General features: G+C 50.7%; 1 protein-coding gene across 1 annotated transcript in view; it reads right to left on the bottom strand.

Annotated features, from left to right (window-relative positions):
* Positions 1-1,158: 1,158 nt before the first annotated feature.
* The window catches only part of TTC4 (tetratricopeptide repeat domain 4), a 75,771-nt gene continuing 58,905 nt past the window's right edge, over positions 1,159-18,024 (bottom strand). The window contains exon 11 of the mRNA XM_075320111.1: positions 1,159-3,072. Coding sequence (XP_075176226.1) covers positions 2,970-3,072 — 103 coding nt within the window. The 3' untranslated portion in view covers positions 1,159-2,969. The remainder of the gene's footprint in view (positions 3,073-18,024) is intronic.

Here is an 18,024-nt window from a genome sequence, read left to right as displayed (position 1 = left end):
GATTGGTGCCACTGGTGAGCCGCAGTGAGCCGGTTAGGAGTCGAGGTGGCTGGAGCTCAGCAGCTAGGTGACCGGTGCCATTAGCAAGCAGGCCACGCCCCCCTGTTTTTTTTCTTTGATATACAGCCTATACACATTCGCTCTTGCTGTCCTATCTCTGAGGTTCTCCCTTCATGCACAGCCCATCCACAGTTCCTTTTCTGCCCCCCCCCCCCACCTTCTCCAGTATGTAATGCTCTGTTCACAAACTTTACACACCACACAATAGTGAGAACCCTGTCTTCTACCTCTTTGAGCCCAGTCTGCTCCTCCATCATAATCAACGCTTTAAAGGGAACCAATCACCAGGATTTTTGTATATAACCTAAAGCCAGTGCAATACTGGCACTATCAGACTGATTCTATACATACCTGTAGTGTTCAGCTCGGATGTTTAGGCTTTGAAATCCAAGAAAGTAAAGTTTGTAAAATCATCAGCTTCTTGACTGACAGCAGCTGAGGATCAGATAATATCTGGGGGTATTCATGGTTATCCCCTCCCCCTGTTAAAATTAGCACAAGTATTATACCATCGATTTAGCTTTTCACTAGGAGGACCTGTGTGAGGTCATACCCATGTGACCAGAAGGGGCGGGGCCTCAGCAAACAGAAAAATGTTGCTTCCTGGTATCAGCTTTATTGGCTGAGGCCCCGCCCCTTCAGGCAGACTGCTCCGGATACGTAACCTCCCACCGAAAAAAAAGTTGGTAACTGTACAAAAGCTTAGAAGCTTTTCTGTGGCAAATTTACAGATGTGTCCACAGTTACCCTTATAAATATTTCACAAAGCACTTATGCTTTTGCAAGGTGCAAAATTAACACATTATCGTGACACACTAGCAAAATACATCAATATATGTTAAAAAAATATCAAAAAGGAGTGCAGGACCCGGTACTTAAAAGTAAAATATTATTACACACACACACACACACACACACACACACTGGGTGAAATAAGTATTGAACACGTCACCAATTTTCTAAACAAATATATTTCTAAAAGTGCTATTGACATGAAATTCTCACGAGATGTCGGTAACAATCCATCCCATCCACACAGCAAAGAAATTAAACCATACATATCATTTATGTGTAATAATGAGAAATGACACAGGGAAAAAGTATTCAACACACTTAATAAAATTTATTGAACAATTCGTACGAAAGCTTTTGTTGGTGATAACAGCTTCAAGACGCCCCCTATACGGAGAAATTAGTTGCATGCATTGCTCAGGTGTGATTTGGCCAATTCTTCCAGACAGACACTCTTCAAATCCTAAAGGACCCAGGGCTCCTGCTATGTACAACTATTCTAATAACTTTTTTCACTCCTGTCTGAAATCTTGCGGGAAGCAGCTTCTCATGGCCGGTTTATGGTGAAATTATATTCTTTCCACTTCCAGATTATGGCCCCAACATTGCTCACTGGAACCTATAGAAGTTTATAAATTCTTCTGTAACCAGTGCCATCAGCATTTTTTGCAACATTACGATTGCAAAGGCCTTGAGACAGCTCACTGGTTTTACCCATCCAGAGATGTTTCTTGTGTGTCACCTCGGGAATGATAAATCTTTTTATAGGCCATCAGTTAAACCAGCTGATATTATTCACTAAATGGCAGAATTGCTTTCAAATTACTGATAGATTTTAGCTGTTGTCATGAATTTCCATAGATGTTTTCACCTCGCTTTCTTCATGTGTTCAATACTTTTACCTTGTGTCATGTCTTATTATTATACATTACTAAATTTACGGACATCGGTGGTTTGATTTTTTTGACCGTGTGGATTGGATGATTTGTAATTAGATATATACTTTATTAGAGAATTGGCGGTGTGCTCAATCCACATACATGTACAGGGAGTGAAATAAGTGTAAATATATTAGGCAATAACATTTCTTATTGTAACTCACTCATTTGAAGCCTAAAATATTTTCTGTTGTGTGTTATTTTTTTATTTTTAAAACTATGCATTCATAACTATACTATACATTTTCAAACATTTAAGTGTATTCTTCACTTTTTTGTATAGGTTATTTGACATTTTTGATGCAAATAGAACTATATATTTTATGGCACCTCTTCATTTCGATCTAATATAGGGTTATACTCAAACCCTTTTATAGGTTTGCATAGTCACAACACAGCCTTTTTGATTAATGGGGATCTCTAATAAAAGTAAGGCAATGTCATTGGCTGGCGATTTTGCTTTTTTGTAGCGTGTGTGTGTGTGTGTGTGTCCCTGTTAAAGGAATCCGCACCGTCGTAGTTACGATCACAAAATTTTGCACAGACGCCTCATGTGACTCAGGGAATGTCAGACTATGTTTTGACAAGAAAATGTAACCCCGCACTTTACAGTTACTCTCCAAAAAAAACCTGCCTCCATTAAAGTGAATGGAGCTGTGAGCTACAGGTTATTAATAGGAGCTGTGATTGGTTGCTATAGGAACAAAGGACTTTCTTAGTATTAGAGGCTGCTTCAGCTAAAATGAAGGGGTTTCTCTCTGGTTGACCCAAACAGCATGAAATACTACAAACTGTTAGAGGGGTGGCACGAGATTAGAGGAACATGGCTGTTTTTTTCCAAAAGCTCAAATCACATTTCTAAAGTTGTGTTTACTATCAATAACTACATAGGACCTGTGTTCAGGTGTGACACCACTTTTGGAAGAAATCAGCCATGTTTATCTAAACCTGGGATATCCCTTTAAACTCAAGGGTTAGAGAAGCCGGACCTAAAACAAAAGGCAATAATATTGGCGTTGTTTAGTAATGCACACTTCCAGAGAGCTGCAACAATAATGTAAAAAAAAAAAAAAAAAAAAAAAGAAGAGGTGAAACCTCTATAAACAATAGGGATTACATTGTATTCAGCCGCCAGCTCAACATGACATTATGTCAAAGTTCATAAACTTCCTTTACATATCAGCAAATTCTGTGAAGTTTTTTGTCGGAAAAATACTTTTTGCAGAAATGGGATTGCTTAGCAAAAATGAGGAAGGATGGCGTCCCGGCTTTCACACAAAACCTAGGTAAAAACAAGACAACAGTAAGTTACAGTACACCAATAGTTAATGCATTCATTCAATGCTGCTTAAAGGGAAGGTGCCGCGATTGTAATAGAGTATTAATAATTACTGATTACGGAATCCATTATTTTTAATACAAAAATAAATTAATTTTTTATTGAATTCTAATTTTACTAAAACACTGGGGGCGGCCATTTGCAGTGTGTAAGAACAGTTACACACCGCAAAATGGCAGCCCCTGTGCATAGGGGATAATAGATGGAATCCAACTGTATTTCCTGCACTGTGGCTGCTCGCTGCTGTGATCTGAACACCCCACCCTGGGCTGTCCTATGAAAGCAGAGGGAGGAGATCAGTGTCCTCCTTGTAGAGCCCACAGCGTATACTATGCGCTCCACTTTGCTCCTGAGCATGGTGGCGGTGAGTGATCTGCAACCTGAGCCTGGTATTGTACTATGGATGTCAGGCTGCAATCACCGCTCCCTGCCGCATGTACTGACTTCGGACCTCCGCTTCCAGCAGCTCCTCCTGTCACCGCTCTGACAGAAGGAGCTGCCGAGACACCAGGCTGACAGAAGGAGCTGCCGAGGCACCAGGCTGACAGAAGGAGCTGTCGAGACACCAGGCTGACAGAAGGAGCTGCCGAGACACCAGGCTGACAGAAGGAGCTGCCGAGACACCAGGCTGACAGAAGGAGCTGCCGAGACACCAGGCTGACAGAAGGAGCTGCCGAGACACCAGGCTGACAGAAGGAGCTGCCGAGACACCAGGCTGACAGAAGGAGCTGCCGAGACACCAGGCTGACAGAAGGAGCTGCCGAGACACCAGGCTGACAGAAGGAGCTGCCGAGACACCAGGCTGACAGAAGGAGCTGCCGAGACACCAGGCTGACAGAAGGAGCTGCTGGGAGTGGATGTCTGAGGTGAGTAGATGAGGCAGGGAGTGGTGATCTGCAGCTTGAGCCTGGTATTGTATTAATGATGTTAGGCTGCGATCACCGCTCCCTGCTGAATGTACTCACCTCACATCAGACCTGTGCTACTGACAGATCCTCCTGTCAGTGCTCAGTGTGAGCAGAGCGGTGACAGGAGCTGCTGGAATTGGAGGTGGCATAGTAATATGGTGGCACAGTATTACGGGGACAGTAATATGGTGGCACAGTATTTAAAAAAAATAAAATAAAATTGATGGCACTTTCCCTTTAAACAGATTTAAAAAAGAACTAAATTTTTTTTGCATAATTTTGTCCTATATTAAAATGTTTGCTAACTATTGTACTAGAGAATCTGACTTTATGCCTAAAAAAAAAGGCACAGTATTTTTTGGACTATAAGACCCACCCCAAATTTAGAGGAGGAAAATAGAAAAAAAACCCAAAACAGTTAAAATGGGGCCAATCTTATGCTCAGCCTGGGGGGTGGGGCGCGTATCACAGGAGGCAGGGTCACTTCTGCGGAAAGCCGGTGGTGGTACAAGTGGGGTGATGTTTGGAGAAGGGGGTGTAGCAGTGGAATGAGGCAGACACCATTGATCTCCTGACAATGGATACGATGAACTTCAGGAATATGGCGTTGCATGCGCAGATTGAGATCTTGGCTCATCACCGGGAGATCAATGGCGCCAGCCTTGTGTTGCCTGTACATCCCCCTCCTCTCAGCCCAGGGCCTGCAGCATCGCCCACTCGTACCGCCGCCGGCTTTCCTGCAGCGGTGTCACTCCTGTGATCCTCGCACCTTTCCCCCTTGGTGAGCTACATTTAACCTATACGATGCATCTCCATGTTCCCCCAATTTGTGGGGGGAAAAAAGTGCGTCTTATAGTCCAAAAGAAGGGAATTTTGTTACTTACCGTAAATTCCTTTTCTTCTAGCTCTTATTGGGAGACCCAGACGATTGGGTGTATAGCTACTGCCTCCGGAGGCCACACAAAGCATTACACTAAAATGTGTAAGGCCCCTCCCCTTCTGGCTATACACCCCCCGTGGGAACACGGGATGCTCAGTTTTAGTGCTAAAGCAAGAAGGAGGAAAGCCAATAACTGGTTTAAACAAATTAACTCCGAATAACATCGGAGAACTGAAAACCGTTTAACATGAACAACATGTGTACCCGCAAACAAACCAAAAATCCCGAAGGACAACAGGGCGGGTGCTGGGTCTCCCAATAAGAGCTAGAAGAAAAGGAATTTACGGTAAGTAACAAAATTCCCTTCTTCTTCGGCGCTCTATTGGGAGACCCAGACAATTGGGACGTCCAAAAGCAGTCCCTGGGTGGGTAAAGAAATACCTCATATTAGAGCTGCAAGACAGCCCTCCCCTATGGGGAGGCAACTGCCGCCTGCAGGACTCTTCTACCTAGGCTGGCGTCCGCCGAAGCATAGGTATGCACCTGATAATGTTTGGTGAAAGTGTGCAGACTCGACCAGGTAGCTGCCTGGCACACTTGCTGAGCCGTAGCCTGGTGTCGTAATGCCCAGGACGCACCCACAGCTCTGGTTGAATGGGCTTTCAGCCCAGAAGGAACCGGAAGCCCCGCAGAACGGTAGGCTTCCAGAATTGGTTCTTTGATCCATCGAGCCAGGGTGGCTTTAGAAGCCTGCGACCCCTTGCGCTTACCAGCGACAAGGACAAAGAGTGCATCAGAGCGGCGCAGTGGCGCCGTGCGGGAAATGTAGATTCTGAGTGCTCTCACCAGATCTAACAAATGTAAATCCTTTTCATACCGGTGAACCGGATGACGACAAAAAGAAGGTAAGGAGATATCCTGATTAAGATGAAACGAGGATACTACCTTAGGGAGAAACTCCTGAATGGGGCGCAACACTACCTTGTCCTGGTGGAACACCAGGAAGGGAGCCTTGGATGACAGAGCTGCCAGCTCAGACACTCTCCGAAGAGACGTGATCGCTACCAGAAAGGCCACTTTCTGTGACAGGCGAGAAAGGGAAACATCTTTCAGAGGCTCGAAAGGCGGCTTCTGGAGAGCAACTAGTACTCTGTTCAGATCCCATGGATCTAACGGCCGCTTGTACGGGGGCACGATATGACAAACCCCCTGCAGGAACGTGCGCACCTTAGAAAGGCGTGCCAGACGCCTCTGAAAAAACACGGATAGTGCCGAGACTTGCCCTTTAAGGGAGCCGAGCGACAAGCCCTTTTCTAACCCTGATTGCAGGAAAGAAAGAAAAGTAGGCAATGCAAATGGCCAGGGGGATACTCCTTGTGCAGAGCACCAGGATAAGAAAATTCTCCACGTTCTGTGGTAGATCTTAACAGAGGTGGACTTCCTAGCCTGTTTCATGGTGGCAACGACTTCTTGGGATAATCCTGAAGACGCTAGGATCCAGGACTCAATGGCCACACAGTCAGGTTCAGGGCCGCAGAATTCCGATGGAAAAACGGCCCTTGGGACAGTAAGTCTGGCCGGTCTGGGAGTGACCACGGTCGGCCGACCGTGAGATGCCACAGATCCGGGTACCACGATCTCCTCGGCCAATCTGGGGCGACGAGTATGGCGCGGCTGCAATCGGCTCTGATCTTGCGTAACACTCTGGGCAAGAGTGCCAGAGGCGGAAATACATATGGGAGCCTGAACTGCGACCAATCTTGGACTAAGGCGTCTGCCGCCAGAGCTCTTTGATCGCGCGACCGCGCTATGAATGCCGTGACCTTGTTGTTGTGGCGAGACGCCATTAGGTCGACGTCCGGCACCCCCCAGCGGCGACAGATTTCCTGAAACACTTCCGGGTGAAGGGCCCATTCCCCTGCGTCCATACCCTGGCGACTGAGGAAGTCCGCTTCCCAATTTTCTACGCCTGGGATGTGAACCGCGGATATGGTGGATGCTGTGTCCTCCACCCACGTCAGAATCCGCCTGACTTCCTGGAAGGCTTGCCGACTGCGCGTCCCTCCTTGGTGGTTGATGTATGCCACCGCTGTGGAGTTGTCCGACTGGACTCGGATTTGCCTTCCTTTCAGCCACTGCTGAAAGGCTAGGAGGGCAAGATACACTGCCCTGAGTTCCAGAACATGGATCTGAAGGGTGGACTCCTGCTGAGTCCACGTCCCCTGAGCCCTGTGGTGGAGAAAAACTGCTCCCCACCCTGATAGACTCGCATCTGTCGTGACCACTGCCCAGGATGGGGGAAGGAAGGATCTTCCCTGAGACAACGAGGTGGGAAGAAGCCACCATTGCAGAGAGTCCTTGGCCGTCTGGGAAAGGGAGACTTTCCTGTCTAGGGACGATGACTTCCCGTTCCATTGGCGGAGAATGTCCCATTGAAGTGGACGCAGATGAAACTGCGCAAAGGGAACTGCCTCCATGGCTGCCACCATCTTCCCTAGGAAGTGCATGAGGCGCCTTAAGGAGTGCGACTGGCCTTGAAGGAGAGACTGCACCCCTGTCTGTAGGGAACGCTGCTTGTTCAGCGGAAGCTTCACTATCGCTGATAGAGTATGAAACTCCATGCCAAGATACGTTAGTGATTGGGCCGGTGACAGATTTGACTTGGCAAAATTGATGATCCACCCGAAAGTCTGGAGAGTATCCAGCGTAATATTCAGGCTGAGTTGGCATGCCTCGAGAGAGGGTGCCTTGACAAGTAGATCGTCCAGGTAAGGGATCACCGAGTGTCCCTGAGAGTGCAAGACCGCTACCACTGCCGCCATGACCTTGGTGAAAACCCGTGGGGCTGTCGCCAGACCGAATGGCAGAGCTACGAACTGAAGATGGTCGTCTCCTATCACAAAACGTAGAAAACGTTGGTGCTCCGTAGCAATTGGCACGTGGAGATAGGCATCTTTGATGTCTATTGAGGCAAGGAAGTCTCCTCGAGACATTGAGGCAATGACGGAGCGGAGGGATTCCATCCGGAACCGCCTTGCGTTCACATGCTTGTTGAGCAGTTTTAGGTCCAGAACAGGACGGAAGGAGCCGTCCTTTTTTGGAACCACAAAGAGATGGGAGTAAAATCCTTGCCCTCGTTCCTGAGGGGGGACCGGGATCACCACTCCTTCTGCTCTTAGAGAGTCCACCGCCTGCAGCAGGGCATCTGCTCTGTCGGGGTGTGGGGAGGTTCTGAAGAACCGAGGTGGGGGCCGAGAGCTGAACTCTATTCTGTACCCGCGAGACAAAATGTCTGTTACCCACCGGTCCTTGACCTGTGACAGCCAAATGTCGCAAAAGCGGGAGAGCCTGCCACCGACCGAGGATGCGGAGGGAGGAGGCTGAAAGTCATGAGGTAGCCGCTTTGGAAGCGGTTCCTCCATTTGGTTTCCTGGGGCGTGAGTGAGCCCGCCAGGAATCTGAGTTCCTGGGTTCCTTCTGAGTCCCTTTGGAAGAGGAGAATTGGGCCTTGCCCGAGCCTCGAAAGGACCGAAACCTCGACTGCCACTTTTTCTGCTGAGGTTTGCTTGATCTGGACTGTGGTAAGGAAGAGTCCTTACCCTTGGACTGTTTAATGATTTCAGCCAATGGCTCACCAAACAGTCTGTCTCTAGATAATGGCAAGCTGGTTAAGCATTTTTTGGAACCAGCATCTGCCTTCCAGTCCTTTAACCACAAGGCTCTGCGCAAAACCACAGAGTTGGCGGACGCCATAGAGGTACGGCTGGTAGACTCTAGGACAGCATTGATAGCATAAGTTGCAAACGCAGACATTTGCGAAGTTAGGGACGCCACCTGCGGCACTGCTGGATGTATGAAAGCATCCACCTGTGCTAAACCAGCTGAAATAGCTTGGAGTGCCCACACGGCCGCGAATGCTGGAGCAAACGACGCGCCGATAGCTTCATAGACAGATTTCAACCAAAGGTCCATCTGTCTGTCGTTGGCATCTTTAAGTGAAGCGCCATCCTCTACTGCGACTATGGATCTAGCCGCCAGCTTGGAAATTGGTGGATCCACCTTTGGACAGTGGGTCCAGCGTTTGGCCACGTCAGGGGGAAAAGGATAACGGGTATCCTTAGAACGTTTAGAGAAACGCTTGTCTGGATGAGCGTCGTGTTTCTGGATTGATTCTCTGAAGTCAGAGTGGTCCAAAAAAGCACTTAATTTACGCTTGGGATATAGGAAACGGAACTTCTCCTGCTGTGCAGCTGCCTCCTCTGCTGAAGGAGCTGGGGGAGAAATATCCAACAGTCTATTGATGGCCGATATAAGGTCATTAACCATGGCGTCACCATCAGGGGCATCCAGATTGAGAGGGGTTTCAGGGTTAGAATCCTGATCACCGTCCTCAGACTCATCACAGAGAGACTCTCCTCGCTGAGACCCTGAGCAGTGTGATGACGTCGAGGGTCTTTCCCAGCGAGCTCGCTTAGGCTGCCTGGGGCTGTCATCTGAGTCAGAGACTTCAGCCTGTGATGCCTGGGACTCCCTTGAAGTACGGATTAGTTCCAACTGAGGGGGACCTGGGAGCAAAGGCCCAGCAGTGTCCATGGTCTGAGTAACTGGCCTGGATTGCAAGGCCTCAAGGATTTTTGTCATAGTCACAGACATCTTATCAGCAAAAACTGCAAAGTCTGTCCCCGTCAACGGGGCAGGGTTCACAGGCGGCTCTGCCTGGGCAACTACCACCATAGGCTCTGGCTGACGAAGTGCCACTGGGACTGAACATTGCACACAATGGGAATCATTGGAACCTGCCGGTAGATCAGCCCCACATGCAGTACAAGCAGTGTACACAGCCTGTGCCTTGGCACCCTTGCGTTTTGCGGATGACATGTTGCTGTCTCCTCAGAGCAATACAGGGTGTCCAGCCAAGAAGCGACCTTACAGTGCAACTATATAAATATATTTATATATATATATGGTACCAAGAAAAAAGTACACTAATATAACACTGAGGCACTATGGGGCCAGCACTGAAGCGCTGCTTACCGCCCGCTTAAGAGCGGGTGTGTGGTCGCCGAAATCCCTCCAGTCTGGGTCTCCCAGAGCCTGCTGCCTTTCCCCAGCCAGACTGCATGTGTAATGGCTGCCGGCGTTCTGTGAAGGGGGGGGGCGGGCCCTGGGCGTGCACAGACAAAGAGCGGGAAGTCTGCGTCCCCCTGTGCCTAGTGAGAGGGCTGGAGCATGCAAATAAGGCTCCAGCCCTCGGCGCTGCCTATTGAACAGCGTCTCTCCCCTACCCTGATTGACAGGGTGGGGGCGGGAACGAAACGGCGCTAGGCCGCAGAAGCCGGGGACTGAAGTTAGAAGCGCCGCCGCCGTAAAAGCGCGGTCGGCGCGAAGTCCCCGGCGCACTACAGGTCGCAGCTGCGCCGCCGCTCCAGGAGCGGTCGGCGCAGTAGTTCCCACCATGTATCGTCACTCAGCAAAGCTGCAGTGACCTAACCCCGGCGCACAGCGCTACTGTCCCCGGCGCACTACAACACTCAGCAAGTCCTGAGTGTGTCCGTGCCTGCCGGGGACACCGAGTACCTGAATGATGCAGGGCCATGTCCCTGACTGTACTCATGCTCCGAATCCAGCAGGTTCTCTGGGTCTGTGGATGGAGCCCGGCCTCAGGGCTTGGAGGCCGGCAAGATCCCACTTCCACAGAGCCCTACGAGGGGATGTGGAAGGACAACAGCATGTGGGCTCCAGCCTCTGTACCAGCAATAGGTACCTCAACCTTACAAGCACCACCGCGGGTGAGAAGGGAGCATGCTGGGGGCCCTATATGGGCCCTCTTTTCTTCCATCCGATATAGTCAGCAGCTACTGCTGACTACAAACAGTGGAGCTATGCGTGGATGTATGACCTCCTTCGCACACAAAGCTTGAAAACTGAGCATCCCGTGTTCCCACGGGGGGTGTATAGCCAGAAGGGGAGGGGCCTTACACTTTTTAGTGTAATGCTTTGTGTGGCCTCCGGAGGCAGTAGCTATACACCCAATCGTCTGGGTCTCCCAATAGAGCGCCGAAGAAAATACAGTAAGTGTGTTCCAAGCCCTGGCTTTTCCCCAGTCTATTTTTCTGCCTTCAGTTACATTGACATCAGAAAGTATTTATTTGGAGTACAGATGATGGCAGTGATGGGTCTCCTCCCCTGAGTTTTGTGCTTATCAGACCAATCTCCTGCAGCAGCTTGTCAGTTAGTGAGACGCAGGAGCTGAGCTGACCTCTCACTGTCATCATCTATTTTCAAAAGTTTTTATTGGTCTCTGAAAGTGAACAAGTTGTAACAAAAGCTTGAGCATTTTGTGTATATATAATGATAATAAGAAAGCATTAGAAGTAACTATATCAATTAACAAATTGTGTGTCGGGGGGGAGGAGTGAGGAAGATTGGGGGACAAGGAAGGGATTAGGGAAAGAGAGGAATTTATTGGGGGTAATAGAGGAACAAGGGAGGTAAGATGGGGTGGGAAGAGAAGCGGAGGAGGAGAACCATCTTGATCAAAATATGTACAAAATTATGAAACAAATTTGGCTATATTAGGAATAGTTTAGTAATACCTCGCAGAAATTGAAAAGAGAAGAGCTCATAAGTGTAAAAAAAACAATGAAAAAAAGAACGAAAAAAACCCCCCAAACTTTAATGGGAGAGAAGAGAAATTGGAGAAAAAAAAATTGCTGGCACTTTCCCTTTAAACAGATTAAAAAAAAGAAGGATTTTTGTGTACTTACCGTAAAATCTCTTTCTCTGAGTCTTCATTGGGGGACACAGGACCATGGGTTATGCTGCTGTCACTAGGAGGCTGACACTAAGTAAACAGAAAAAGTTAGCTCCTCCCCAGCAGTATAACCCCTGAGCCAGAGGCGGGCTCAATCAGTTTAGTGCACAAGCAGTAGGAGGAGAACCAAACAATACTGGATAAAACAAGGTAACAAAAAAACTATGACGAACAGTCGTGAGACCAGTGACCTGGGAATATGGGCACTGGGGTAACATGCATGTCAAACATAACAATAAACACAAGCAGGGTGGGTGCTGTGTCCCCCAATGAAGACTCAGAGAAAGAGATTTTACGGTGAGTACACAAAAATCCTTCTTTCTCCATCGTTTCATTGGGGGACACAGGACCATGGGACGTCCAAAAGCAGTCCCTGGGTGGGAAGAAAACCATCACCGGAGATAGGAAGGAAGTCACTTCCCCTTGCCGGGCTTGACCCGGACCTACAAGCACCTACGGTGTTACAGGTGAGCCACTGCCACCCGCAAACCTTACGCCAAGACTGGCCTCTGCCGAAGCTCGAGTGAGAACCTGGTAGAAACTAGGAAAGGTACGCCGACTAGATCGGGTGGCGGACCAGAGGACCTGGTCGATCGACGTCTGGAGTCCGACCGTTCAGGGGTGCCCCTTGCTCGGTAGACCGCGGCGGAAGACCGTCCCTCATGTGATAGTCTTCACATATGGAGGAAGGGATCCATGTGATATTCAGGCCCTTGGCGCCGGCATACGCTTCTTGGGCCAGGGTGGAAGGATGGACTGACAGTCGGTGAAACCGAAAAATGGTGTCCTGCAGACACGAAAGACTGAGGGCTCGTACCAGCCCTAGAACGAACTATGCCCCTTTCAGGCTGAGAGGGGAGCCTAGAACCGAAGAACCGAGACCTAAAGTCCTCTTCTGGAAGGAAAGGCGAGGTGACCCAGACAGAAAAGAAGGGTTCTGGCTGGAGCCCCCCCCTTATCCTGCTGGCGGAGCCGGAAAAGTGGTGGAAAAGACTACAAGAGGGCTGTCCGCCCCGATGCCGTCCGTAACCACCGGATGGCCACGAAGAGCCCACCTCTCAAATCAGGAGGGAGCAGGGAAAAGGGGGGCCTTGAGGAAACCCATCACTGGATTAGGGACTCACATTTCCAGTGAACTATGAAAGCGCCGAGCCCGATGGGCGTTTCTCTGAGCGAAAGCCATGAATGAAGGACGGGAAGTGAACGGGCTCCGAAGATGCGGTCCTCACACCACCGGGGGAGGTCTTTCCGAGTGGAAACAAAACCTCGAGGAGACTGGATTCCCGGCCCTCCTCACTGTCTGCCATCATTGTGTCCCAGACCTGACCGAGCCAGCACCCGGGAACCACAGGTGAGGCCGTTGAACTTGGGGCTTCTGAGTCCTAGTAGAAGTAGAGGGGCCCCGACACGGAAGAATGTGGCGGTCTGGAAGAAGCCACGGCGCATCTGCGAGGAGATGAGTAATTTATGCGAACTATGCTCGCCTGTGCCACCCTCGAGCTATCGTCTGCCTTGATCCATCTTGAGAACCCTCGAGGTCATGGGAAGCCGCGGGAAGATGCGCGAGAGTCTGACCAGGCTACACGACCAGTCGAGGGCGTCGTCATCTAGTCCAGAGCAGGTGGCACCCTTGAAGCACCAATGACTTGACAGTTGGATCGGGAGCTCAAAAGGTCCACGAGTGGAGGTCTTCCTTCATCAGAGGTCTGGCTGGTGACTTTCCTATTGAGGAGCCCTCTACCTAAGCGGGGTCCATCCTACCGAGAAAATCGGTCGTCCAAACGTCCACGCTAGGGATGTGCTGCCGCGATTAGCGAGTGAAGGGCCCCGTCCCAGAGCAAAATCTTCTTGGCCTCTTCCTTGCCGTGACGCTCTCTGCGTCATCCTGGTGGATGATGCACGTCACCGTTGTGGAATGGACCGATTGGAACCTGACTGGGCAACCCCGACTCAGAGAGGAAACTGTAACCGGGTAACCGGATGGCTATGAAATCGGAATGTTGAAGGGAAGACAACACACTAGGGGTGTCCCTCGGGACCGTGCTGAGGAATGTCGGGGTAGCCTACCCTAGCACGGGAGGCTGGAGACGGTTGACACTAAACTCCAGAGGAGGGGGGGGAAGCTTCCCAAGGGACGGAAGCGGAGACCGGTCCGCTAGGAGGAGATTGGCGGTTCACCCGCGAAGACGGAACCTTCCTGTCTCCTCCTTGAGTGGTTCGTTGGAGAGTCAGGGACGAAAAATGGTAAGTGCACCGTCGCTATCCCGCCACAGACTGCCGAGGATTCGCATAGCAACAAAACGAAGGAAAAAGTGGCGCGGGAGGCGCACTCTGTGCCCGGAATGAAACTACTCCTGCGCGAGGAGTACCCACTCTAGAAACGGCGCGAATACCGTGCCTGATGGACGATGGACCGGGACGGGGTCAAGGAGGACTCCTTCCGGTAGCACCGCTACCTTGGTAATGAAAACGTTATGATGACGGACTACAAACTCAAGGGAGGGTCCTTGATAAGAGAACTCAGGGCCTCCCGGTCGCTTCTAGAAAAAAACTGGAACGGTCCACTGCCCCGGAAGGCGGAGAAGCTGTTGGAGGGATAGAGGCTCCCTGAAGTGGCGCGGCGTGGACGGCTGGGACCTAGCGTGAGGGGACGATCCTGGCACCTCTGGTCCGATGTAGGAAAAAGGGATGTACCCTTCCGTTATGGAGCCTTGGGGAGGGATGTACACTATCCTGACGTAACCTGGCGGATCAACTGGACTTGCCTATCTCCTAGTGGGCGATTCCTAGATCGGGAAGAGAAGTCAGCGACTTCCTAGATGCCGAATCTGCGTTCCTGATCCCGAGTCAGAGGTCTCAATCGGTAGGCACACTGATGTCAGAGGCTCAGGCCGAGTGGCAGGCAGACACCAGATTTGTGAAGAGAGGGTACTCACTGAAGCTGATAACCAGCGTTGGGTCGGCATAGGTGGCGCGAGGACCGCTGCGTAGAGTGTCCGTGGAGTCCCTGCGGGGCGTCGCGATAAGGACGAGAAGCTTGGAGGAACCCGGGCGGGTCGAGTACAGGGAAGCGTGCTCCTTTATCACGGAGCCCTCTTCGAGAAGGGGTAAGACAAATAAAGGACTTACCGCTGGTAAAAATTGCGACCGGGGAATATACGTGATCACGCAGTCATACGGCGAACTGGATGTCCACTGAAAACCGCAGGGACCTCCACCTTCCTGTCCTTCCTGCAAGGCGGCATGCCCCCCTCTCTCCAGAGCCCTCTGGGGGAATGATAAAGACAATAACACGACTTACCGCAGGTAAACGCCGTGTCTGGCTGTTGTCTGTGATCAGCCAGCGACTCCAGTGTGGCATGCCCATTCTCTCCGGGACCCCTTTTGGAGAAGGGAATAATGACGATGACAAGACTTACCGCTGGTAAACGTCGTGTCTGATAGTTGACTGTGAGCACGCGGTAACTCAGCGAGCTCTGGATGTCGTCTGAGCACATCACGGGTCCGCTCCAAATGACTTAAGGGGGACCTGCGTGCACGGAGATAAGAGGGCTGTCCGTAGCCTTACGGCCTGACTCACCAATTCCGGCAGGCTTTTCGTCATGTGGCAAAACATCCAGGTCCTGCTTGAAGTCCAACAGAGGTGGAAGGCCTGGGCCATCACCCGAGAGGTCGGGAGACTGCCGGAGGAAGGGCAGTCTGGACCTGGGGAATAAGGTGGAAACACAGGGGGGCCACAAAAGACGAGACCTGGCGGGTCCGCTTCTAGCATAGGTAAAGGTCCCTGGAACGGGACTCAAGACCCTGGGCGGATTGCGCTAGACCTATGGATGGAATAACAGAGATTGGCCGGGGACGCAGCGCGTGCGCGCGAAGCCGAGGGATGACGGCGAGGGGATTTATGGCCTGAGACAGGGCATTAACCCGCCCAGGGGACTAAAAACTAAAATCTCGAGCTGGGAGCGCGATATACAAAAGGTGAAGCCAACGAAGTGCCCGAAAGTACTGCAAGAGTTAAGGTATAAAAAACTCATGTACGGAAAACTTTAATGAAAATTGACCAAAATACAAAATAAAGAAGAGTGTGTTCTAATTTTCCCCTAAGAAAAGTGTTGCTGCGGCCTCAGTAAGCCCAGACTAGGAGTCTGGTATAAACTCCCTTTTACTTTTTTTTTTTTTTTTTTTTAAAAATGGGACGCTGTGTGAGCGGGAAAAAATATCCCCCACCCCCCAGTGATGCCTGGAGCAGGGCGGAGGGCGGGAACGGAGAGGCCGGCGGCCAATAACGCTGTGCGGGAGGCGGGGCTGGGGACGCCGAGGACAGGGCCGAAGCCGGGGGCTAAATTTTGAAGGTGCCGGGGCGGCAGAGGCAGCGCCGGCGGACCCGGCCGCAGGCGGCGGCGGAGAGGATCCTTGGCGCGCTGTGCGGGAGGTGGCCTGGGGACGCCGAGGACCGGTCTGGAGCAGAGGTACCGTCGCGGGCAAGGTAGCTCCGGGGGACCCGACCGCAGGTAGCGGCGAGGATCCTCGGCACGCTGTGCGGAGGCGGCCTGGGTACGCCGAGGACAGTGGCCGAAGCAGAGGTGCCGTCGCGGGGAGAGGCAGCGCCGGCGGACCCGACCGCAGGCGGCGGCGGCGGCGAGGAACCTCGGCGCGCTGATGGGGACGCCGGGGAGTAAATTTTGGAGCGGGCCGAGGAGGAGGGTAGGGGAAAACGGTCCTACCTGAACTCGGCGGCGGAGGCCCAGCGACGGAGGCGGTGCAGGCAGGGCACCCTGCCCCTGCCTGTGAACGGTGCCCTCGCCCTGGGAGACTATAGACTCCGGGAGAGAACGTGTAGAAGGCAGGGAAGTGGACCTCATGATGGGGGAAGGAGCCCCCAGCAGCAGAAAGCAGCGGTGAGGGCCCGTCAGATCACAGCACGCTGCAAAGGATCCATCCCTGCTGAATGTCCCTGTAGGCCCATTGGGGTGATACCGCAGGGCGAATCAGGGGTGCCCACGACAACCTGCCCACACGAACACCCCCGGGAGTGGTACCAGCGGGGGCGGACGGGGGAGAGGGCCCAAAATCTCAAAACTCCTGCGACCCTGTGGAGTGGTACCGACAGGGCTGCGGATGGAAGAGTGAAGGGAATACCTGCATAGAGAAAAAAGACAGGTATGAGAGCGATGAGCGGCGCCGATATAAGAGAAAAAAGCGCAATAAAAAAGCAAATGGCTGAGGGGGGCCGAGACAGCCCACATCAGCCTCCTACGACACTAAGCTAAAAACTGATTGAGCCCGCCTCTGGCTCAGGGGTTATACTGCTGGGGAGGAGCTAACTTTTTCTGTTTACTTAGTGTCAGCCTCCTAGTGACAGCAGCATAACCCATGGTCCTGTGTCCCCCAATGAAACGATGGAGAAAACTACATTTGTTTTTGCATAATTTTGTCCAATATTATAAATGTTTTCTAACTATTGTACTAGAGAATCTGACTTTATGCCTATAAAAAAAATGCACAGTATTTTTGGGACTATAAGGACGCACCCCAAATTTAGAGGAGGAAAATAGGAAAAAAAAAATTAAAAAGTTAAAATGGGATCCATCTTACGCTCAGTCTTATAGGTCGAATGTAGCCTCGGGGGAGGGGGGGGGGATCTCCAAGTGCTCCATTTTTTATAATAGGAGTGGAAGAGGTTATTATATATGGCATGTGTTCTTTCGTAATCGTGATGAGTTGAGAATGAGTGGATAACGTCAGATATCGTTGAAACATTTCCGGTTTTCCAGTTGGCCAAGATCAGTTGTTTAGTGGTTAGGAATATATGAATCATGATTGGGTTTATATAATAGACTAGCTGTAGTACCCAGGTGTTGCCCGGGATAGTAACTGTCTCTCTGTATCTCTCTCAGTCTCTGTATGTGTGATGCTGTCTGTCTGTCTCTTTCCTTGTCTGCTTCTATCTCTCTGTCCGTATTTGTCTCTTTCCACGTCTGTGTCTGTCTCTCGGTCTGTCTGTCTTTTTCTGTCTCTCTTTATCTGTCTCCCCACTGACATCTTATTACCTCACACATAAGCTTCTTATACTAACAGTTTATTTTGTTCCTATAGCAACCACTGACAGTTGCTATTAATAACCTGTAGCTCCCACCTCCATTCAGTTTAATGGAAGCAGGATTTTTGGACAGTAACTGTAAAGCGCGGGGTTAAATTTTCCCGCCCAAACATAGTCTATGACTTCACTGAGTCACATGGAGTGTCTGTGCAAAATTTCGTGATTGTAAATGCGACGGTGCGGATTCATTTAG

Source organism: Anomaloglossus baeobatrachus, chromosome 8, assembly GCF_048569485.1.
Source record: "Anomaloglossus baeobatrachus isolate aAnoBae1 chromosome 8, aAnoBae1.hap1, whole genome shotgun sequence".
In the NCBI taxonomy this organism is placed as follows: domain Eukaryota; kingdom Metazoa; phylum Chordata; class Amphibia; order Anura; family Aromobatidae; genus Anomaloglossus; species Anomaloglossus baeobatrachus.
This window is presented reverse-complemented; position numbering and strand designations above follow the sequence as displayed.